Source organism: Cupressus sempervirens, chromosome 3 (assembly GCF_028749045.1).
Source record: "Cupressus sempervirens isolate cs-2001-9-10 chromosome 3, ASM2874904v1, whole genome shotgun sequence".
NCBI lineage: Eukaryota > Viridiplantae > Streptophyta > Pinopsida > Cupressales > Cupressaceae > Cupressus > Cupressus sempervirens.
In genome coordinates this window covers 17,625,893-17,650,708 of record NC_143120.1, presented here as the reverse complement: position 1 = coordinate 17,650,708, position 24,816 = coordinate 17,625,893, and the positions used below count along the sequence as shown (strand labels likewise).

The 24,816-nt window shown below is 37.0% G+C and overlaps 1 protein-coding gene across 11 annotated transcripts in view; it reads left to right on the top strand.

Moving 5' to 3' along the window:
• LOC149564517 (alanine--tRNA ligase-like) overlaps positions 1-16,422 on the top strand; it is a 48,757-nt gene extending 32,335 nt beyond the window's left edge. For 6 of the 11 annotated variants that reach the window (XM_089818069.1, XM_089818063.1, XM_089818067.1 and 3 more), the window contains 3 exons: positions 14,833-14,883; positions 14,994-15,089; positions 15,803-16,096. In XM_089818069.1, coding sequence (XP_089674195.1) covers positions 14,869-14,883; positions 14,994-15,089; positions 15,803-16,057 — 366 coding nt within the window. In that variant the 5' untranslated portion in view covers positions 14,833-14,868 and the 3' untranslated portion in view covers positions 16,058-16,096. Of the gene's footprint in view, positions 1-14,832; positions 14,884-14,993; positions 15,090-15,802; positions 16,097-16,195 lie in introns of those variants that run through there. The other 5 variants (XM_089818073.1, XM_089818072.1, XM_089818064.1 and 2 more) reach the window with 3 other exon arrangements.
• The last annotated feature ends 8,394 nt before the right edge of the window (positions 16,423-24,816 follow it).

The window sequence follows — 24,816 nt, the reverse complement described above, 5'->3', positions numbered from 1 at the left end:
GCGGTCATTTACCTTGTTATATTTTGATCTGAGAGATATATGTTACTTATGTGATGCTTTATATTTGAGAGGACCTGAGGGTTCGATGTTATACCTTGATTTCAATATCATAGATTTTAGACTACTATGCTGTTCAATTGATCATATTGCATGACGATGCCATTTTGAGATGACAGTGTGTTTTATGATGATATCTGGTTATCTGGTATTTGGACATACCTTTGATTATGTTAGGTGATGGATTTAATGCTATGGTTATTTACTTTATTCCTACTTTGTTATGCTTTATGCGAACGTGAGTGATGTAAATAGATTATTTTAATATAATTAAATAAATGGTTAAATTAGGTGATTTAATGCATTTATTGCTTCGGCTATGTTATTATATGCAATTGCACTTAATCGTGTTGTTTAGTGTGCAAGATTTATATCCCTGGTAGTGGCACATGGAGTTAGTGATTCAGCCATTCATATTTTACCAATGCCATCCTTGTATGGTTGACATATTCTTATTTTAATTATTTTATTAAACCTTTCGGTGATTATTAAATCGAAACTCATTTGCATTATGTGATTAGACCAGTAAGCGTGTTTGTTCATTTAGAGGTTCGCATTGTTGCGAAAGTTATTAAGGAAATTTCTGTGTTTTTGGGTTTTCAGGCTTTTTAATTGTTTTATTTTAATTTCTAACGGCTTTGCCATAGAGGAATTCCTATTTTTAAGAATAGCCTGTTTTCGTTTGGGTGGATTTAGGGTTTAACTAGGTTGGCTAGTTATTTTCCCTAATCATTTATTCACTTGAAAAGTGAATAAATATCCAAAAAGGAATTTAATTCCTCACTTCTCACTTTTGAATTAGAAAGTTTGAGAGTAAAACCCAAAATCCTTTTCATGAGGATTTACTGTTTTGTTCGTTGTGCGAGCTACAGGCATGGGATTGTCGCGAGGTTGGGCTCGTTGGATCTAGCTCGGGGAAATTTTGGATTGTCGCGATTTTCAGCTACTTCTGCGGGCTATTTATTTTATGGTTCAGATTCCCGTTTCGCCCTTTTGGCTGTAAGGTAGGGCTTTCTTATTTTATTGTTTCTGCTTCTGTTTTTGGTAGCCGTTTGTTTGGAGGCTGAGAACTAGTGTTCTCCTCCGTTTCTGTATGCTAGTTCTACCCAGTTGGGCGGGTATGAACATTTCCCTATTTTTCAAGATGAGGGTTTGGAGTTTTACACCGTTATGCTGGCCGTTTTTGCATACGTTGTTCGAACTTGATTATTTTTGGATTTTTGGAGTTTTTGTGCCCAAAGGCCAAATGGGTTTTAATTTTGAAGTTTTTTCAAATTTTGGACTTTTTACCTCGTTTTGCATGCCGTCTTGTTTTCTCAGATTTTCTTGGCACAATGTGGGTCGTGGACCTTGATAATCCGTTTGGATATTAGTCAAACCACTATTGCACTTTTATGTTGCATTGGGATGCATGCCGCATTCGTACTCCTGACACTGTGGTTGGTTGAGTGATTTTATACCTAGTTTTATCATTTCTTTTGGACCTTTGTTATTGCTTTGTGGACACTAAGATTCGCGTAGAATCTATGCTCCTGGATTGAGGCTGGTTGAGTGAGTTCATGATGTTTGGTCTTATTGCATCATTGAGATTCGTGTGGAATCCACACTCCTGGATTGAGGCCGGTTGAGTGATTTCATGATGTATGGTTTTATTGGCTTTGGGATTCATGTAGAATCCGTCCTTCATGTGTTGCTTTCAGTTGGGTGTTATCTTTTGCATTGTGTTATCATCCTGTCTTTGTGTTTTGATCTTCGTGATGGTGGTGCGCCACACATGAGTACGTGCACGTACATTTGTCGGGTGACTTGCGAGGCCCGATCTTTCGTGGTACTTTCAGAAGTTATGATTATTGGGGTTGGGATGGGAGTATGCATGCCCACGGGCACTTGTCATAGGATGAGCATGGGTAGGGTAGGGTAGCACATGGAGGGAGCTTCTATCCCGTAGCTTGGTGATCATTGTGCCTAGGGGGTTGGCGGAGGAAGTTTTTATATAAGTGATAACTAAATAAAATGTGTGAATGGTAATAAAAACTTAAGACAATAAAAATGTGGGGTGCTAGAGCCTTTCCGTTGAGGGATGTTGAATTTGCACAAGTTCGAGCTTGGGCTTTTCGATGCCAAGTGACTCTCCATGATGTCAAGCCCTACTTAGTAGCCTATCGAGTGTTTGACTAGGACCTGTACTCCTTGCATTGTCTTAGGTTCTTGGTTATAGCCATCATATTGTCTGGCGTGAGTGTTAGTCATGGATGTTGTTTTGTGTATTTGTGGTTGGATCATTATCTCCATCAGCACGGCGAGTGTGGACCTACGGGTGCCACGTGGTTGAGAGGCGTAGCTACCTATACCACTGTTAGGGACCGGTGTACAGAGACAGTCTTGTCCTAGTGCGACCGTTGCTGGATGTTTTCACTTGATGCTTCAAGTTCTGAAGTATGCTTTCTTGTGATTTATGCTTTCATTGGAATGCTTGTATATCATGTTTAGATGATATTAGTTTATTTGATGCATTCCCATATTATGATGTTTAGCATATGCCTAGACGATGTGTATTGCTGTATTAGAGTATCTATTGCTTATTGGTTTAGCATGTTAGATTTCCTTACAATGATGTTTAGCATGTAATAGGTGATGTTATCTACTTGTAGGATTATCTGATGCTTTACTACTAGCATGTTAGATTTTCTTATGATTATGTTGGTAGCATGTTTAATAGTGACGTCCCTATTACGACAATACCGATGATCTGATCGGTGGCTTGGGATGTTATGCGCGGGGGATGGCTAGGATCCATGATGGTCTTATGATGCTATTGACGGTTGGAAGGAACCACGTACTTAGTTTGGTTGTTTAGTTATTGTGATGTTATTTCTGTACATTGCGATGTTACTTCTGTTCATTGCGATGTTGCATTCAATATGTTCTTTACTGCTTTGGTTTAGATGGTTAGATGTTCCTCTTTCTTGTTGTTTATGCACTTGAGTGTTCATTCCTCGATTTACATGGATCCGATACTCCTCGGTGTGGAGGTTTTCATGTTTTATATGCTTTTGTCTTGTTATGTTGTCGCACTGATGTGTTTTCTCACGTGGAAAGGCAATTCCTCGCGCGAGAGTGCAAGTCCTCGCATGGTGTGCTGCAAATCTTCACGCAAAGCCGTGCACTTTTTCGCGCGAGAAACAAGGGGCAGTTAGGCTTGGCCGAGGAAGATTTGAAAGTTGGTTTTGGACACCCTTTTGGATTTTGCACCTTTCCAGTTCAAAATAGTCTTTCTAGGGGGTTTAAAATATATCGTTTAAGTATAAGATATATTTTAATAAATGCGACGAATCTTTTGAGATAGGTTTCAAACCTCTTCGAGATAAGATAAAGATTCTAAGAAATTTCAGGGCTTTAGAAATTCAGACTTAGCCAATTTTCAGGGCTTTAGAATTTTAGGCTTAGCCAAACTTCAGGATTCTGCATTTTACCCCAGCTTGGTGTTTTGTTGATGAGTGGTCGTCTTTTTGAGCCCTCATCATGTGCGTGGTTGTTGTTGGCTTTTGTTTGCTTGTGTCAGTTTGGTTGTGGCATTCAGAGATTCATTGGTTGTTGGGATTGTGGTGAAGTCTTCCGTTGCGATTGTTGTGATCCTTGTATGATGTCATGTGCATTCATACTTGTAAAAAAAAAAATTCTGGCTTGTATTTCATCCTTGTTTCCAAGGATCTTCGGGCGGGGCATTACAGGTCAAGTAGTTGAGACTTCCCACCATTTGCCTATACAATATCCCATTGACTCCTGAAGTGTCACTACCACAAGAGAACTTGAAATTTTGTTCCAATGGAGTACATGTTTTACAATCTTGCATATTAAACTTTTGGATTAACTTCTTTGCATGCTTACTTTGAGCAATCAAAGTCTTACCATTTTGTTTCCACACCTCAATTCCTAACCAATAATGCATTTCTCCGAGTGCCTTCATTTCAAATGTCTGTGATAGAGCTGCCTTGATTGCATTAATCAACTCTATAGAACTTCTTGTTATGATTAAGTCATCCACATACAAAGAAATCAAAACAACATTCCCATGTTCATCATTCTGTATGTACAAATTTGGATCATTTTTACTCTTGATATATCCTTGTTAAAAGAATAATTTATCAATTTTATCATACCATGACATTGGTGCTTGTTTGAGACCATATAATGCCTTTTTTAACTTGCATACCAAATGCTCTTTTCCTTGTTTTACCAAACCTTTAGGTTAAACAAGATAAATTTCCTCTCTTAAATCACCATTTAAAAATGTTGATTTAACATCCATTTGATGAAGAACTCAATCAAATTTAGTAGCAAGTGCAATCATTAGTGTAATAGTATTCATTTTAGCTACTGGTGTAGAAGTATCTTCATAATCAATTCCTTCCTTTTGTGAGTACCTTTTTGCAACTAATCTAGCTTTGAATTTATCAACAATGCCATCAGTGTCAGTCCACTTGATTGTCGTCGGTGTTTTTTGTATTCTGTAGCCGATGTCGTCGGTAAAGATTTTGTAGCCGATAGGTAAATAGTTTGTAGCGGACATAATGTTTGTGGCCGACAGACTCCTTCGGGAAGGTTCGGCAAATAGTATTTATATCCCGTTTGGGATCATTGTAAATCATGATTCATCTTATGAAGCATAATGTAATGTTTTGGCATATGCGAATAATCTAAGGAGTTCTGCTGTTTGTGTTCCATTGTCTGTATGCGTTCATTTATTTTACCCGTACGGTAAACATTTGGCGCTGTTGCCCTATGAACCTAGAAGGTGGGAGGAATGAAGATTAATGCCAAATCAGCTTAATAAAGATTGAAATAAAGTCAAGGGAAAAGATGGAATTCGTACTGCGCAAGAAAATTTAATTCTGGCATAGCAAGCCGAACGCCGAAGGAGATTTCAAAAGATTGCCAACGGAAACCGGAGCACGAAATAATTGTTGGAGGAAACTTGATGGGAGGATTTTTTGAATTTATGTTCGCCAAGGGAAGAGAATCCAGACGGGAGAGCATCGACTTGCACGGCTCGGAGTGTCGAGGGAGCACAAGCGTGGAGTGAACTCTTCGTCCGAGATAAACTTCCGTGGGAGACAATTTCAGAAGATCCTTCTTCACCAAGGTTCGTAGCTGTTGAGACCGCGGGAGAGCAGATCGTCGGTGTGGGAGAGCAGATCGCCGGTGTGGGAGTGCAGACCACCGGTGTGGGAGAACAGTCCGCTGGTGTGGGAGAATAGTCCGTCGGTGTGGGAGTGCAAAGCTACGGGGTGGGAGTGAACAGTGCCAGTGTTGCAGGACCGAGTAGCGCCTGTTTACAAAAACCAATTGTGATGGGAGAACAGTCCGTTGGTGTGGGAGTGCAGACTGCTGGTGTGGGAGAACAGTCCACCGATGTGGGAGAATAGTCCGTCGGTGTGGGAGTGCAAAGCCACGGGGTGGGAGTGAACAGTGCCAGTGTTGTAGGACTGAGCAGCGCCTGTTTACAAAAACCAATTGTGATGGCGGGACCAAAAGAAAAACTGCCAAAGTTCGATGGAGATGGTACAGCCGATCCCATTCGACATTGCAAAACATGTGAAACGATTTGGAAGGCAAATGGGATAATTGATGAAGACGATTGGATGAGGCAATTTTCGGCCACCCTATGGGGCGTGGCAATTGATTGGTTTACTAGTACGGATCCGCAGAAGCTGGACAATTGGAATAATATAAAAAAGGAGCTTCTGACCGAATTTCAACTGTTGTGTGATGATAATGAAATTGTCGTAGAGATCTTCAATACCAAGCAAGGAAAGAACGAAACTGTCTGTGTCTATGCCAGGAAATTAAAAGATTTGATAAACAAAATGGAAAATAAGTCAGCGGACGGATTTCAAAAAAGGTGGTTCGTGGAAGGCTTACGCCCAAACCTACGGAAGAAAATGAAAATTATGCCGCTGTCGTCATACACGGAAGCCTATAACAGAGCACTGAACCTTGAAAGTGAGCAGAAGACAAAGAAAAAGAAGACTAGCTCATCGGATTCTAATGACGATGAGCCTTCTGGAGAAGATAGCAACAACGACGAAGGCAGTAACAAGAAGGTCCGTGCCTTACAAAAAGACATGATCCACATGATGGAGTTAAAAAATATGCAGAAGGAGCTAAAAGGCAGTGAGCTGTGGTGCATGGAGTGCAAGACCGACAGTCATACTAAAGGATCCTGTCCAAAGAATCAATTCTGCGACATTTGTCAGATCATGGGCCACTCGACAAAGGAATGCCCCTTTAACATGAAAACCAGAGGATCACCCCAGGTGCTTCTTACATAGGAGACTTCCCCGTCGGGTAGTAGCGGGAACACCAATAATGCAGGTGCCACATCCAGAGGATACAAGAATAATAGGCGTGGACAAAACAACAATAACAATGCAAACAATAACAATAACAATACCAGCAGAAGCCGAATCTAGTATGATGCGAACGGACGCCCAATCGTACAGTGCTGGGCATGTAATTTGTGGGGGCATTTTGCGCGGGAGTGTCCAACGGCAAATACACCTAAACTATTGTGCCGATGGTCCGGATCCGGCGATCATGACGACTCCAAGTGTCCAAAATTCAGAGTTAACTTGATCACTGTCGGGACGGATGAGGAAGAAGTTCTGGAAATTACACAGAAACAAGCAAAAGAATACCCGAACCCCACCGAAGAAAAGAGGAAATTTGCGGAAGCACGGGCGAAGGTTGAAAAAGTATCCCAAGCGGCAACACCTCAATTGAAGGACACCATCGACACCTCAGCGAGAAATTCTGTGGAACCAAACATTAGTACGGAAAATTTTGCAGATGGAGGTACCAGTAAAGATAAATGATTTGCTTCTCACCATGCCTCAACTTCGATCCGCCCTCGCAAATATTACGCCAGTTCCTAAGTTACTCGGAGAATCGAGCAAAGGGAAGGAAAAGGAAATTGCGGTAGGCGGAGAAGACTAGATGTTGCTAGCCCTCACATCCGGACGACACCTTGTGGTCATCGAGATGGGAATCCTCAGACATGTTTCACATACACAATAGTTGATGGAGGGTCCGGTGTAAATGTATTGCGGGAAAAAACCTAGAGGAAGCTTGGACAGCCGACATTATGGCCTTCGAAATTTCAGCTACTGACAGCCGATCAACATGGCATTAAACCGCTGGGTATCCTCATGGCACAGCCGGTAACAATTGCCACTCAGCCGTTCCTCCTGGATTTCGTGGTGATTCCATTGAAGAGAAAAGGATACGACGCCATCCTGGGCCGTGGGTGGCTTATTGAATCAAGAGCCCGACATGACTGGAAGAAGAACACTTTATCACTGGAAAGTAAAGGCTGTTGATTTGTCATTGATCTGCACACCCAAATGGTAGGGGAAGAGGCCTTGTCATCAGATGCTGAGGAAGAGGAGGATGAAGGTAGACAATGGATGGAACTGGATCAAGAGGGAGTCCTGCGATTGGACGGGGGATCAACGGATGACGGCTTGGATTCGGTCAACGGTCTCTACCACTGGCAAATGGGGGACTACGAATTATTTCACAACTGCAATGTTCTGTCGATTGAGGAAGGTTCGAGAGCGAACGAATATCCAAAGGAGTTTACTGAAGTAAAGGAGGGGGAGGCACCGTTGGATGTTACACCTGCTCACACATTCAGTAAGGGAGAGACAATTAAGTATACTGAAGCCATGCTGCAAACAATGAATTTGGGAGACGAGGCAGAGCCAAAGAACATACTAGTCGAAGATAGTTGGGATCTAGTACTCAAGGCCGCAGCATTCAAGATATTCCTGGAATATAAGGATGTGTTTGCATGGACATACAAGGACCTCAAGGGAGTACCGCCGGAGTTGTGTGTGCATCACATCCCGCTAATCGAAGGAGCAGTACCTGTACGGAAGCAACCCTATAGGATGAACAAGAACTATGCGGCATGGGTTAAGGAGGAAATCAATCGGATGCTGGAAGCTGGCATTATCTTCAAGGTGTAGACTAGCGAATGGGTGTCTCCGATAGTCATCTCACTACAAAAGGATACTACTCAAATCCGAATATGCGTCGATTTCAGATGCCTGAATGCAGTCACGATCAAGGATCCCTTCTCGATTCCATTCACAGACAACATTCTGGAGGAGGTTGCCGGACATGAAATCTACTCCTTTATGGGCGGGTTTTCCTGATACAATTAGATCTCTATAGCGGAGGAGGATAAATTAAAGACAACCTTTGTCGTCGAAGATGGGGTTTATGCATACAACCGGATGCCATTTGGGTTATGTAATGCGCTGGCCACCTTCCAGCAGATTATACTACACATCTTCAATGGGATGTCCGTGGGAAACTTCAAAGCCTTCTTGGACGATTGGTCAGTATTCAGCATAGAGGACAGACACTTGGCAGCACTTGGTGAATGCATGGAGAGATGTCGCAGAGCGCGGCTAGCATTGAATCCCAAGAAGTGCAGATTCATGGTTCGGCAGGGAAGACTGCTTAGACACATTGTCTATAAGGAAGGGTTGAAGATAGACCCCAACAAAGTGAGAGTCATTCTCAAAATACAGCCATCCACTAATGTGACAGAGGTAAAGTCGTTTCTCGGGCATATAGGCTATTACAGGAGATTTATCAAAATTTTTGCCAAGGTGTCATACCCACTAGACAGATTAACCTGCAAGGAAGAATCATTTAGATGGGACAAAGACTAGGACAAGGCATTTGAGGGGTTGAAGGTACGACTGGCAACAGCACCCATCTTGGCAGATTCGGACTGGAATAAAGAGTTTCATGTTCATGTGGATGCCTCCAACTATGCGATCGGCGTGACCCTGGCACAGACAGGTAAATATAGGTTGGATCACCCGATATACTTTGCTAGTTGATTATTATCAAAGGCCGAGCAAAACTACAGTACGACTGAACAAGAAGCGTTGGGAATGTCTATGCTATGCAAAAATTTTGTCATTATTTTCTCGCTATGCTGTTTGTGTTCTATGTTGATCACCAGGCCCTATTGTACATGATTAATAAACTTGTCATCCAAAGGAGGATCAGCAAATGGCTACTCCTGTTGCAGAAATTTACTTTCAAGATTATTGTCCGGCCGAGAAAGAAACATGTCAGTGCTGAACACCTGTCGCGGATCAAAACAGGGGAACTAGCAGAGGGTGTGAATGACGACTTTCTTGATGCGCAGCTATTTCAGATTGGGGTACTGTCGGAAACAGGAGTATCGGCGAGTACTTGTCAACAGGACAGTTTCCCATTGGGATGCTACCAAGTGAAAGGCGCAAGTTGATAATTAGGAGCTGCACCTTTCAATTGATTAACGGATTGCTCTACAAAATGGGGCCGTATCATATTCTTCGGCGGTGTGTGTTGGAAGAGGAGATATCGTAGGTGTTAAAAGAAGCACATGAGGGTCCTGTGGGCAGACACATGGGACCCGACACCAATGTGCGGAAGATATTGCTCGCAGGTCTCTGGTGGCCGACGGTGTATGACGACGCACGAGAATGGGTCGTTGGATGTGACACTTGCCAATGCACTGAGGAGCCGCTGAAGCGAGACTTAATGCCACTTAACCCCTCCCATGTGCAGGAACTTATTGAGCGATGGAGATTAGATTTCATTGGACCCTTGTGGGTGAGCAAGACTCGATGGTGCCGGTACATCATTGTCGCAATAGAGTACTTGAACAAGTGGGCGGAGGCATGGGCATTACCAGATAACTCAGCCGTCAGCATCGCGAAGTTTATTTATGAACAAATCATTACCAGCTATGCAATTCTGTTGCAATTAACAAGTGATAGGGGAGGACATTTTGTTAATCATGTCATTCGACTGCTCACCACCCAGTTCAAGATTTATCATTCACTGTCGAGTCCGTACTACCCGAGAGCAAACAGACAGGCCGAGGCTACAAATAAAATCCTAGTATCAATCATCTACAAATCTTGCACGGTTGAAGGTGCAGATTGGGAGGAAAATTTACTCGCCGCCCTGTGGGCCTACTGCACGGCCTACAAGGTGACGACGGGGCAGCGGACAGTGTTGCAGCTCAGAGATCTTTAACAGTTGAGAGAGAGGCCAGAGAGAAGTTAGCCGCGGACTTGGCCAACCAGCAGGTAGCATGGGCAGCGAAGCGGGAACCACTATTGAGGGATATGGCAGTAATTGTGCAAGATAAGGACGCGGCTATTCGAGATGTGTAAGCGGCTGTACGGGATAAGGATGCGACTGAGCACGAGTTGCAGTTAGCCAGGAGACAGGCTATGGATGCTGCACTTCTTCTAAAGGAGGCCGTAGAGGTTAATTCACAGGGTCAGACAAATCTGCGCATCAGGACAAAGTAGGTGTATGAGTTGCGTCGCCAGCAACACTCTTCTGGGACGCCTCCTCCTTCTCTCTAGTATTTCTTTTGTTGTCTCCTAATTTTGTTCGTCGTCAGGAGACGACTTTTCTTTTTGGAAGGGATGATGTCAGCCGACTTGATTGTCGTCGGTGTTTTTGTATTCTGTAGTCGATGTCAGTAAAGATTTTGTAGCCGACGGGTAAATAGTTTGTAGCGGACATAATGTTTGTGGCCGACGGACTCCTTCGGGAAGGTTCAGTGGATAGTATTTATATCCTGTCTGGGATCATTGTAAATCATGATTCATCTTATGAAGCATAATGTAATGTTTTAGCATATGCGAATAATCTAAGGAGTTTTGCTGTTCGTGTTCCATTGTCTGTATGCGTTCATTTATTTTACCCGTACGATAAACAATCAGCATTAAACTTTGTTTTGAACAACCATTTACAACCAATGAGAATTTTATTTACTGGTAGTTTAGTTAGTTCCCAAGTTTCATTATTCAGAATTGAAACATATTCTTCATGCATTGCATTCATCCATTCTTTGTGATTCTTAGCTTCTTCAACATTTTGAGGTTCATCTACACTCATTATTTGAGTCATTAAACCATAATCATTATACTTGATTGGTGCCTTGATTTGCCTTATAGATCTTCTTAGTGCTTCATTATTGGATGGAGTGGCCTCAACTTGACTTGTCTTATGCCCACTTTGATCATGAGTTTGCTGATTTATAATAGCTAAACTTTCATTGTCTGCTTCAAGTAGCTTTAATGAAATGGTTTTGTTCACCTTTTCTTCATCTTGAACATTATTAACAAATTCATGAAATATAACATCTCTACTAGCAAATACCTTATGACTAGTAGGATTATATATCCTATAGGCCTTGAGATCAATACAATAACCAACAAATATACATTTGAATGACTTTGCAGCAAGTTTTCTTCTATTCTCTTTTGGAATATGACAATATGCCTTACTTCCAAAAATTCTGAAATGACTAACAATTGACTTAATTCCAAGAAAAACTTCATAAGGAGTTTTGTTTGCAAGATACATGGTAGGTCTTCTATTTAGTAAATACACAGCTGTATTAACTGCTTCAGCCCACACATTATTAGGGATATTCTTTTCTTTTAGCATACTCCTAGCACATTCAACAATTGTTCTATTTTTCCTTTCAGCTACACCATTTTTGTTCAGAACTATGGGCCACTGCATATTGCTTAAGAATGCCATTATCCTTACAATATTTCACAAAATTTTACTGATGTATATTCTCCCCTTGATCTGATCTAAGAATCTTAACACTATGAGCTGTTTGTTTTTCTACTATAGTTTTGAATTCTTTGAAATATTCGAAAACTTCACTCTTGTAACTTAAGAAATATACCCAAGTGTATCTAGTGCAATCATCAACAAATATAAGAAAGTAAGATGCTCCTCCAAGTTATTGAGTTTGCATAGGACCACACACATCTGAATGCACTAGTTCAAGAATAGTTCTTTCCTTTACATTGGTTCTTATTGGAAATTCATTCCTATGTTGTTTGCCTAATGCACATCCATCACAATTGATTTTTTCATCTTTAAATGTTGGAAGACCTTGCACCATCTCTTTTCTTTGTAGAGAAATCAAATCTTTTAAATTTAGATGACCATACCTCTTATGCCATATCTCTTCAGTAGACACACATGTAGAAGTCATTGCATGATGATTTGCCATATTGATATTAAGTTTATACAAACCTCCTATCCTAATTCCTTCAGCAATCACATTATTTTGATTTTTCATATCTTTAACTTGGCAACCTCCCTTCAAGAACTCAACTTTTAGACCTTGGTCAGTAATAGCTGAAATTGAAATCAAATTCTTTTTAATTCCTGGGACATACATAACTTTAGAAAGTTGCTTTACATGGCCATGAGGTAATTGCACACTTATATCACCACATCCTTTTACATCGTGTGACCTATATTCTCCTAAATAGATCTTTCTACCATCATCCTTCTTGTGAAAAATTTTAAACCAATTTTTATTGCATGACGTGTGAATTGATGCTCCTGAATCTATAAACCAATTATTACAATCACTTGATTCAGCTGAAAGAGCAAAATAAAAAACAAACACTTTTAAATCATGAAGGTTGCCATTTATTGTATCTGGATCACCATTCACAAAATTACCTTCATATTTGTTATTTTTGGGCTCATTATACTTCTTTTTTCTACATTCATAAGCATAATGTCCAAACTTTCCACAATAATTACAATTACCATTTTTCTTCATATTTGGATTAGATGATACCCCTTCATGATACCTCTTTTCATTGTTATTACATCCCAAATCTTGCCCTAATTTTTGATTTGATCGTAAATGTTGGTTTAATGAATTATTCATGTTCATGTGAAACAAGATAGTTAATTATATATGTTGTATCAACTATTAACAGATTATTTCTTTTCCTAGTCATGTGAAACAAGTTAATTAATTATATACATTGTATCAACTGTTAACAGATTGTTACTTTTCCTGATCATGCGAAACAAGTTAGTTAATTATATATGTTGTACCAACTGATAACAAATTATTTCTTTCATGTTCATCCAAAATGAGTGATGCCTTGTGCAAGCTGATTGCTGAAGTGCTAGTGATAAGAAAATACATGTGTTCTAGAAGCCTCAATGGATCCAAAGGTTTGTTTAGTATAAGGAGTATTTGAGGGCCATGCTCGTGTTTGTAAACTTCACAGGTTTTGGCCAAAATTGGTTGGTCCCCACGAGTGTATGCCTCTTGCTTGGAAACGTTTCGTGGAAGGGGAACTGATTATTTATTTGTGTGCTCAAGGGTTCTGCAATCAAGATTTGGATTTGGATAAGAAGCACGTTGATGTTTGGTCCATGGGCTGTGATTAGTTAATTACATTGTTTCAAACTCTGATTTCCTTTTTTCAACCCTGGCAGTGATTTGTATCCTTTTGGTCTAGTTTGGATTAAATTGCACTACTTGCTGCTACACTTATGTGCATCAATCAAAGTTGAAAGCTATTGTGAATTCATTAGCAAAGTTTGTGTTTCTGGCTAATTATTTTGGAGGTGGAGATTTCTTTTACATATCTCACATGAGCTTAGTTTTTGCTAGATCTCTATCAGAATTTGTGAATTCAATATGCTCTGCACAAATGATCAGTCAATATCTTTGACTCAATATATAATTTGGATGGCTCAGCCCAGCTCTCCATAATAAGTGTTGGCGCAGAATTTTTATTTTGACAAAAGAGGGAGTTTAAGGAGAAGTAACAGTGGTGAGATAAATTTACAAATCATTATGGGAGCTTTTAGAAATTGACAATCTGTGTTTACAGTGCTTCTGTATTCAATTGTGTATCAAATTTCATCAACGTTTTGGATGACACTCCGTGATCCATTATCAGGATGAAAGACAGCACAACAATAAAGATAGTATGCAGATCCAGCAGGAAAATAAGAGGGAAAAAGGATAGGGAGGGGCACCCAAAACAAGGAGAGTCAAGGGTTGAAGGTTTGACCACAAAATACTAACAATAAAACACAAGCTAAAAAATGCAAGAAATTAACACAATAAAAATTACAGAAAAATCAAAAGGTCAAAGAAGGAAACTTAAAAAGAATAAAAGAATAACCAAAACAATTAAACACCAAAGAAAAAGAGAGGGAAAACGAGGTTTCAAGAAATAATTTAAGACAAATTAAAAACAAACTAAAATAGAAGAAGCAATAACATAGCAACTGAATTAATAAGAACAAAACCTATAAAAAAAAAAAGTTATGCAATTGCTATTATTTTATTTGAAAGATGATTTGTCAAATGTGTATTGATTATTTTACCTTGCTGATATAAGTTCTGTGGCACAATTATGTTGTTTGATGCTTGAAGTTTTACATTTTTGATTGAAATTGAGATTACATTTCTAAGAGAAAAGGAGGCACTATGACTGTTGCATTAATGCAATATTTAGCTGGGTGCTTGTCTCATTCTGCATACTCAGTTGTAGTGTGTTGCTTCAGTAATGCTAGGAAAACAAAGATAGGTAGAGCATTTTATACTCTGTTGTGTGTGCAAGTGTAGTTATTTTATCATGTTAATGGCAGCTGGCTGTGAGATGTAGCTTGCAGAGTTAAATTGCCTCATTTATAGCTATGACTTCCCTAACTTTGAAGTTACTGTTGTTCCAAGTTTATTATTTTATGCAAATTGTTACTATACACTTTATTGAAATTTCCTCTATTTTGAAGGCAAGGGATGTTTTTTGATTTCATTATCTATACTTTTTCTGTTACATTCAAATGTCAATGGATATTGAAACATTGGCACTGACACTATTTTTGGTATTATAGGATGCCTTCGTATTGTGGGACACATATCGTTTTCAAATGGATCTCATACAGGTGATTTGTTATCATCATTTCCTTTCTAAACTATTTGAGGTCTGCAAATTGCAATGAATTATTGCTTTTTTTACCTGGCATACAAATCATTTGTGGAATTTTACCACCAGCTTATGGCAGAAGAAATGGACCTGAAGGTAGATGTAGATGGGTTCAACGTTGCAATGGAAGAAGCTAGAGAAAAAGCAAGAAGTGCTCGAGGGAGGGTGAGTTTGTCTCTTTTAAGTATTACAGATTGAAATACAGTATGTGGTACCAAAACATGGTTTTTATTCCTCAAAAGTTCAAAACTAGTTCATATTGATATCATTTGCAATAGATAAAGTGATGCTAATTTTGTACACGATTAAGTAGCTTTTAGAGTACCTGCTGTAAATGCATTCTTAAATTTCTGACCCTACAGTTAGATGCAGGTGCTAATTTTGTACAACATTAAGTAGCTTTTAGTGCACCTGCTGTCAATGCACTCTTAAATTTCTGACCTACAGTTAGATGCAGATGATCAACCTCATGATTATTTGGAAATTTGGTTAACATTCCAGTGTTTTCTCTCTTGATGTTGGAAAAAAAACTAGGTGATTACATTACAAGTATTTGTATGAATTAAGTAGGGCTTGTCCGAGCAACACTTCTTGTTGTAATATAACTTGAAGTAATTTACTATTGGGGATGTCTGAACTGTTTAATATCTATGACAATAATATCATGCTAGAAATTAACAATTTTTTATGAGAGTCAGTCTAAATGACAGTAAGAACCTTAAGGACCTTTGATAAATCCAATTATTCTAGTATTTTGCTTAAGGCATTATTAAAAGAGACATGCAATGGGACAGAACTATCACAGCACGTCTTTCCTGTTTTGCAATAAGAATTTCGGAATTTTTGTTAATATTTGTTTTTCATTAATTTCACTTTAGCAGTCAGGTGGGGAAATTCTTGTCATGGAGGCTGAAGCTACTGCTGAGTTGTTGAGAAGGGGTGTGGCTCTAACGGAGGATAAAAGCAAGTATATCTGGAATCAGGTTAGAAGTTGTATTGCAACAAGTTGGCATTTTGTGTTTGACGAAGAATTGTTTTCTACTTATTGCATACATTGCACAATAACGAATGCTGGTAGCTCAAAATTGGACTGGATGGAAAATATTTTTTGGGTTTTTCATCTGACTACTTGAATAGATGATTTTATTATAATATCTTCATTTCTGTGAAAAGCTGCTATGTTTCCCATCTTTTTTTGGTTTAGGATATACGTTTTCGATGTGTAACTTTGTTTATTTAAACATCATTAATGTGGATGGTTGTTGAAGCAGTGACTAGTTATCATGTGTGCTCATGGGGCTTCTATTTTGTATTTTCTTTGGCGAAAATTGAAATGCTGGGAGCATGGGACATGAGATGTGATGAATATCTCCACTATTAAACTTCAAGGGATGATTGTGTATGGTAGCATTAAATAGTGTGCCTGTTGAAATGAGGTTTTACCTTAGAACTATATTCGACCTTCGTTTTCCTTGATAATCTCTGTTTTTGGGCTATATATGTGGGGGCCATATATGAGTTGGAGGAAAGGGGGTATTGTGAGCCTTGAGGGTTTAATCATATACTCCAGAGGGATTTGGCCCTTGCTGAAATGACCTTGTGCTCAGAAGGGGATGTTTTGGCTCTTGGGGATGTGGGAACAGGTGGGAAATTTCTCCAATTCATCTCTAGTATATTTTTTTATTCTAAAGGGGATGCTTGGGTATGCCAAGGTATGACTAGTCATGCTCTACAGCTCATGCACTTTCCGTTGCCTCGTGAAAAAGACAATTTTGGGGGCCAAAAAAGGTTGTAAGCAACCAAAAACAAAACAAAACAAAATCTTCTTTATTTTTTTCAATTTGTTTGAAATACCAGGACAATGTTACAAATAGTACTAGTGTGTCAAATCCACACCATTTGGGGTAAATTTATCATCCGATATTCATTGGTTCATGTTTCTTTGCATTTGTTTGGTTCTACCTTTGCACTTGCAACTTTCATTTAAATTTTTAGCAAAAAAAATAACGAATGACAGAGAGGGTAGTGAGAGTGAAGAGTTTGAACTTGAAATTCAAAAAGGAACTCAAAGTCATAGGAAAATGTCTATCATTGGGGGTTCTTTTGTGAGTGTTAGCATTGTAAGTTGTAGTAAGCCATTTGAATGTATTTGCCAACACTTTAAACACTTTTCCCAATAAACTTGTCTTATAGTTTTCAATTCTCTAAACGAAGACATGAAATGATGTCTGAGCTGTAGTGTAAGGCTATAAGAGTAGAGGGGCAGCTATCAAAGGCTTTAATTCTTTTCTAAGTGAACTAGGGGTAAAAGTGTGTGAGAAAATGACTTTAGTGGATGAGGATGAGGTGAGAAAACCACTTATATTCACAACATACCATTTCATATTGTATATTCTCTTTATTTCAAAACAATGATCAAGGATGTAGCAGTCATTTGTCCTCATTTGCCCTCCAGAATAATATAAACTATGCAACACCCTCTTTGATAGAAAATATTGATGAAAAAAATGAGACAAGATTAGGCAAAAGATGGGTGCTTCATTATCTTGGATATGTATATCAATATCTACACCAGGTTTTAATTAATATTATTGTCACATACTCAACAGTCTTTAATCTTGCTATAGCTATTGATTGTTTAGGAAAGAAGGGTGTAAGCTTCCAAATTTATATTTAGAAGGATGGTGTAGAAGAGGTTAGAACCTCTAATATTGTACAAGAATTCAACCTTTGTATGTGTTTTAGTTGACTTCATGGTGAAGCGCATTTATAAGCACATATTTTAAGGCCCATGCTGGGTTTATTCATTGAATACTGTAACAAAAAATGTTGGAAAGATAGATTAGGTGAAGAATGTTGTCCTTAATTTTGTATTCGCAAAATTGGGGCAACCTTATGAAAAATTTCATAGAATAAGTTCTTTAAGGGGTTTTCCTAGCTGTTTTGTTTGATCTTTGGTTTTGTTTTCACCCTAGGATTGTGACATTTTCAATTCTGCTCGTTTCGAGTTATCGTAGGCCTCAATCGGAGTAGTATTTCAAAAGATATTAAAGAATTAAGCATTCAGCAGGTGCTTTTTTGGCCTGACTACAATGCTATTATTCTTTAATGAAAATCTTGCCTAAGTGGATTTCTTGTTGACCATTGCATAACACATAGGGTGTGTTTACATGTGAAATGGAAATAAAATTCCCTCTTGTATATTTACATCGAATATATGAAGTTTTAATAAGTTTTTCATGTAATGATGGGTTTGTTTAAATTCTGATTGCATGCCTTTCTTTTTAATGTTAGTTGTAAATACATATGAGAATACCCATAAGTGTTTGGTCTTTCATCTTGTGAAAATGGTGGCAAATTTTTTTCACATGATTGCATGTCTTAAATCTATCTTAGATACGTATTTCATCTTCCAAGTTTGTTAGATGGCAATTTTTATAGTCTTTGCATGTGCTTCATTTATATGTTTTAATATGTCATTTATACTATTGATGAGATTTTCTTAAGTCATTTATATGTTTTAATATGTATAAAAACTCATGTGCTTCCCGTCTAAAAACATGTTACGAATATATGAGCATGTATTCACACTTCAAAGATGAGTGAATGGATATTTTATGCATGTTTTAACATTCAGAGTCCATCTTCTCTCTTTTCAATTAGATAAACAATGGATGATAAAATCAATACAATGATTTATTGATTATATGCATATACATACATCAATATACATTGTGTACATTAATGCATATACATACATATCAAATACCAAATCATTATATTGATTACGATATTGCTTATTACCCACGACAAGCTGATTATGATTTCCAAATATATTTTGAACTATCAATCTGTTTTGATCGATTTCTATTGCCTCTTATGTGTATCGATATCCAATTGATATATGAGAAGATGTTTAAATAACATATCAGATCCGAGTCTAATTATATATGCACACATTACCGATGATAATCTGCATAAGTTCATATGTATTAGCGCCGATTTGAATTAGTATCGTTGAGATAACAGACGTTTTTTTTTTTGGGAGAGACATGTCAATGAACAGACATGTCACCACCCATGTGGAGACATGTCCCTAAGATATATATGTCTTGCCTGATCGGTCCAGAAGGAAATCACAAAAATAATAGTGCAGAGCTATTCTAGAGTTCAATCTCTATCCATATTCAATTTAGTGAATACAATAATCATAACTCATCATTCTTGTTTCAGACACATTTCAATATTGTAAAATATAATACTTATCCTCGTTTTGATTATAATCTGCAAGATGAACAAATAATTAGTAAGATTATTATTCACAAAAATTGAAAAGAGATACATATTCAAATCTAAAATAAATCTAGTAAACTTTAACATGGTATTAGAGTCTTGCTAAGGAAGTTTTGATTAAATTTGAGAGTTTAGATTACTCAAAATATAAATTCTATCTTGAAAGTATAATCACATTCCATTCTTCATAGGGCCAAGTGTAATCAGATTTGAGGATTGTCTTGAAGGAACAACCAACTTCGTAGCATGGAAGTTTAAAGTTATGATGATATTAAAAGAAAATGAACTAGTTTAATTTGTGAAAGGAAACACATCTGAACTAGAGAATGGTCTTGAGAAAACTCAGTGGATCAATAACAATGAAAATGCTATGAAACTTATCATAGATGCAGTTAGCTACTGTATAGTACCTATTCTATCAAAATTTAATATTGCATACCAAATGTTTAAATCTCTTGAAAATACATATGAATTAAACAACACTAATAGAATCCTTGTATTAAAAAGACAACTTCACCTTGTGAAAATGAATAAGGGAGAATCCGTCACAACATATTTTATGAGGATCACTGAATTGAGAGATCAACTTTCAACAATTGGAAATTAGATTGACAATAAAGAGTTAACATTAATAGCTCTAGGTGGCCTCCTAACATCATGTGAATCATTTATTCAAGGAATAAGTGTGCGGTCAAAATTCCCTAAATTTGATAAATTGAAAACGGATTTCATACAAGAAGAATCTAGACTAATGACTAGAGGAAACCCCCAAAATTCGATAAATGAGGATACTCATGTATTAGACACTAAGTAGGTGCTGACAAGCAAGTCAATAGGTTGGAGATTCAAAGGAGGATTTTTGGCTTCAAAAGTTTGATTGTGTTGTTTTCAAAACAATGCAAATGCTTCTCCTCAAGTTGCAAGTTTGTGTTGCAGGAAATGATCTTCCCCAAATCTCAATAAGAGTTCTTTCTAAGGTTGCAATGCAAGTTCCTCTCTTCATGATAAAGCTCCAAACACTCATGCATTTGGGATTAAAATTACCATCCATAAACTTGTTTTGCATAAAAAGAGCATGATTTTTCCCATTATATAATGTGAGCTAAAAAACCCACCTCTAAGTGTTTTACATTGACTTTTGATGCTCTTTTCAAGGCTATAAATAGACTTCTGTTACTTGTACATGGGTGGTAAGTACTTAGAAAGTGACTTTTAACATGGGACCTAAAAATCCCACATACAAGAGAAATATCTTCCTATGCTTGTTAAGGAGGTGCAAAATGGAATGATGACAAAATCCATACTTCGGAAATTATCACTAATGTTCAATTGCCTTAAAGGGGAAAATTGACCCATGTGTGGATTTGGGGATTTCTATGTTCATCTTAATAAAGGGGAATTTCATACCCATCTTGATTTCTTGACTTTGGAGCTCAAAATTTGTCGAGTGTTTAAACAAGGGTAAAACCATCTTCATCGAGACAAAGGGGAAAATCCATACCCATATGGACAAAGTGATTGCCTTAAATTTTCTTAAGTCCAAGGGGAAAATCACTTTGCATTTGGACTCTTCACTTTATTACAACACTTTGTTTTTTCATTGCAAAAATCATTTTAAAGTGGGGGAATTCTATCTCCATTTCATTGCAAAAATCTCTTTAAAGTGGGGAAATTCAACCTCCATCCAAATTTTCATCATTTTAAATAGGGTAATTCCATTCTAATATGGTTTTTATTATTTTAAGTGTGAAAATTCTATTTCCATCTAGATTTTCATCATTTTAAGTGGATAAATTCTATTCCCATATGGATTTTCATCATTTTGAATGAGAGAAATTTGTTTCCATTTGGATTTAATGCATTTTCATTTTTACAAAGAAAACTTGATTATTATTAGGATTTTCACATTTGAAGTATATAAAATAATTTTAAGGCTCTTATGCATAAAATACGCCTTAAAAATAGTTTTTGGACTAATTGAAATATTAATGCAGTTTAAACTTTTACCCCAATACATTGCAACTTGATCTGACAAAACCCTACTATGAATATTTCCAATTTGCATTTGCAATCTACCAACTTGATGTTTCAACCACTCAATCTTTTAAAGCTCTAAATTGTCACCTCAATTGCTAAAACCTAACAACTACAAGAAAAAGGAGGGATTCCTCATTTTCAATGGGGTGATGGTCTAAAAAGGTCACACCAAGATCTACACAATTCTAGTTTATTGTTTGATTCACACTTGAAGTTGCCAATATCAAATATTCAAGTTCTTTTGCCATCAAATTCATACAAATTTATTTGAGAAAAATAGTATTTGTAGTCATAAAATCTTAACAATTTGTGAAAATAGAAACCTCACAAAGTGTAGTGCCTGCCTTCGTTCACAATTTTTTTAGTTACATTGTTGCTATCATGGGTGAACTCTGTTAGATTAGTTTTATGTTGATGGTTAGTAGCATTGTTTTGAGACTATCAGATATTGTTCTATGGATTCAGTTGATATGTGATGAGATTACTTAGACTCTACATTTCATATATGCATGATGATTATTACATTATTTCCAGTTATTGATGATGATTAGTTAGATGGTTTATTATCACATGTGTTTTCTTATAGATACTTACCCCATACTTGCATGTGTATGGTGTGCGTGTTTGTTCTCTTATTTTATGACATTTCTGATGTGGTTAAGGAAGAGAGTCGTAGTCACCTGCTAGTCAGGATCTACACGATGCACCACTTCTTGCCATTGCCTGTTTAGCGTAGCATACATACATACATATATATATATATATATATATATATATATATATATATGCATGGATTTTATGCAGGTTGCAGGTACCGAGTATCAACTTCCATGAATTGCCAAGATGAGCGTACCCTATCACACTATCTCAATGGTAAGAGAAGGGAGATAAATTCTCAAGTCCAAATCTTAAACCCTTAAACCATTTGTCCTAGAAAGGTAGGACAAGTATTTGAGAATATTTTACCTTTCGAATATGTCGGATGACATAATTCGTGATTTTAACCCTTTAGAGTGATTTTGTATGGATTGTTCTATGATGGGTTTTCATAGTTTATTTTAGAAGTCTATGGTGAATTTTCTATTAATTAAGTCTAAAATTAAAAGACTTAATTAATAATTTAATTATTTTGAAAAAAATTAATATAATATCATGATCTTTAGATATTTTGATTTTAATTAATTAAATGAGAATTAATTGAGAAAAAGAATTAAATAAAAGAAATTAAAATTAATAATAATAATAAAATAATAAATAAATAATAATAATAGAAATAATAAAAGAATTAAAATAAAAGTTATAAGTCTACCTAGGAGTAAACACACCTCTTGAATGCACGTGTGTCTACACCACAGGAGTTAGTGCACAAATTAAGTACATGGTGTCTACAACCTTGTGACTCATTTAGAAGGTTGGAAAAAAGCTCGTGCTTAGTTGTCAACGCTTATCTCATCTTCTAGTCGTTTTTAGAGACATTCTAGGTGCTTCTTGAGAGTTCTTTATATTCAGGCACTCCTAGAAGCTCAGGGAGCGTGTTTGGAGGATCCGAGAATGTTGGAGAAGGAAGGAGCTTGCTCTGCAGATTCTGAGGAGAAGTGATTTAGCATCAATGTCCAGGTAGACACTCGTGATTTTTGCATATGTTATTTTCACTTCTTGCAATTCCTATCTTCTTCGTGTCTTATGAATGCTTCTGAGGATTTTCATTTGTTGAATATCTTGGTTGTATGTATTTTGTCATGGGTAGTTAAATTTCTATATGAGAAAATCTCATATGCATAGATATGAGGAATCTATGGGGCTAGGGTTTTCAGATGCCTATGGACAACCTATTAGAAAGAATTAATAGATAAATCTAGAGAACAAACATTATAGGAAAAAATTTCAACTTATAAAATTGGAAAGCCCTTCTTGTTAATTTTTTTTTAAAATTTTATGTATATGTTTTCTTTTAAAATATACATACATGTTACAATTTGCATATATATATATAAACGTTGCTTATTAAATCGCAGTGGAAAAACAAATCGCAGTGGAAAAACATTATTAAAAATTCAAATCCGTGTTGGAAAAACGTTTTAAAAAAAATGTTTGTATAAAAATAAAATAAAAAAATTTAAAGTTATATTGGGGAGGGGCGGGATTACCCCCCCCTACCCCCACTGTCCATCATAGCCTTACGGTCGGCGGTCACCTGTACTGTTGTCGCAGGCCTTGTGATAGAGTACAGGGCCGCACGACCCTTATTAAAAGCGTCAACAGTGATATGAGAACTTTATAATTGCGCAGTGTTATGAATCAAATTTTATAATTTGATTTTACTATTAACTATCAATAATTTTTGTATATTAATTATTTTATATATATATATATATATATATATATATATATATATATATATATATATATATATATATATATATATATATATATATGAAATTTTAATATTCAAGCTAATTAAATTTAAAAAAAAGAAAGAGAAATTGAGTTATTAGAAAATGATAATTCATTGTCAAGTAACGTATATGTATATCATTAGAACAAATAGAAAAAAAAATTGATTCCAAGAGTTATGGAAAAACTTTTATGCACAATTTCTTCTATTTGGTGTCTAAAACTGAAGTGAAACTGGAACCCCATATTTCATATAACTAAGTTATTTTAAGCAAACCAAAACATGTGCTTGTATTTTGTGCTTTCTCTATGCTTCTTGTTTTGGATTTTGGGTTGATTAGTTGGTTGACCAGTTATAGGACGTCTATCAGAGGCTTGGGGGTTATGAATGTGATGTCATGATGACGTCTTTTGATCTCGATCTCTTTAAACCCAACCATGGTTATGTGATGACATACTGATTGATATGGTTTTCAGTCTTCTTGTGTAAGCTGTGATTTATGTAATCATTTATGAGTATCGATCAGTTGTATTTGGATTACTTTCCAGTCACCTTGATGGGATTGGATTGTTTATTTGATCTTGATGATGTCATGTTGTGACATGTTTGGACTCGACCATTTTGGAGTCTTCGATCAATATTATTTGCTTGATATGCCATTTTAGTTGCTTGTTGAGAACCAATGGATATTGTGATTATTAGTGATACATTCATTTGCTAATAGAGAACTGTTGTGGTCATGATTATCTATGGATGCTATTCATTTTCTCATGGAGATTTGATGCTTTTATTGTGGATTACCTTTTTGGTATTTTTCCAATCGCTTGTATAGGACTATGGTGATTTTGTGATTTATGATTCCATGACCCTAGGGTAGGTTATCTACTAGTAGTGTCGAGAAGTGGCTTGCGATGGGGGCTGGGGCCCTAAGTGGCTGCCAGGGTAACTCATTGTAAGTTGTTTAATAAGTGAAAACATTACACCTAAGACTGACTTAAATGAACCTAATAAGATAATTGTTTATTCTCGCCCATGCCTCGAGTGCTAGTACAAACTATGATGGGAGTAGAGAGAACGTTTGGTTGCAACCTTGCATTCCGTAATATGCCTCGTCAGTATGAGAGGATACTAGTGGCCGCATAGGGATCACTAGGGGGCTGGGGTCTA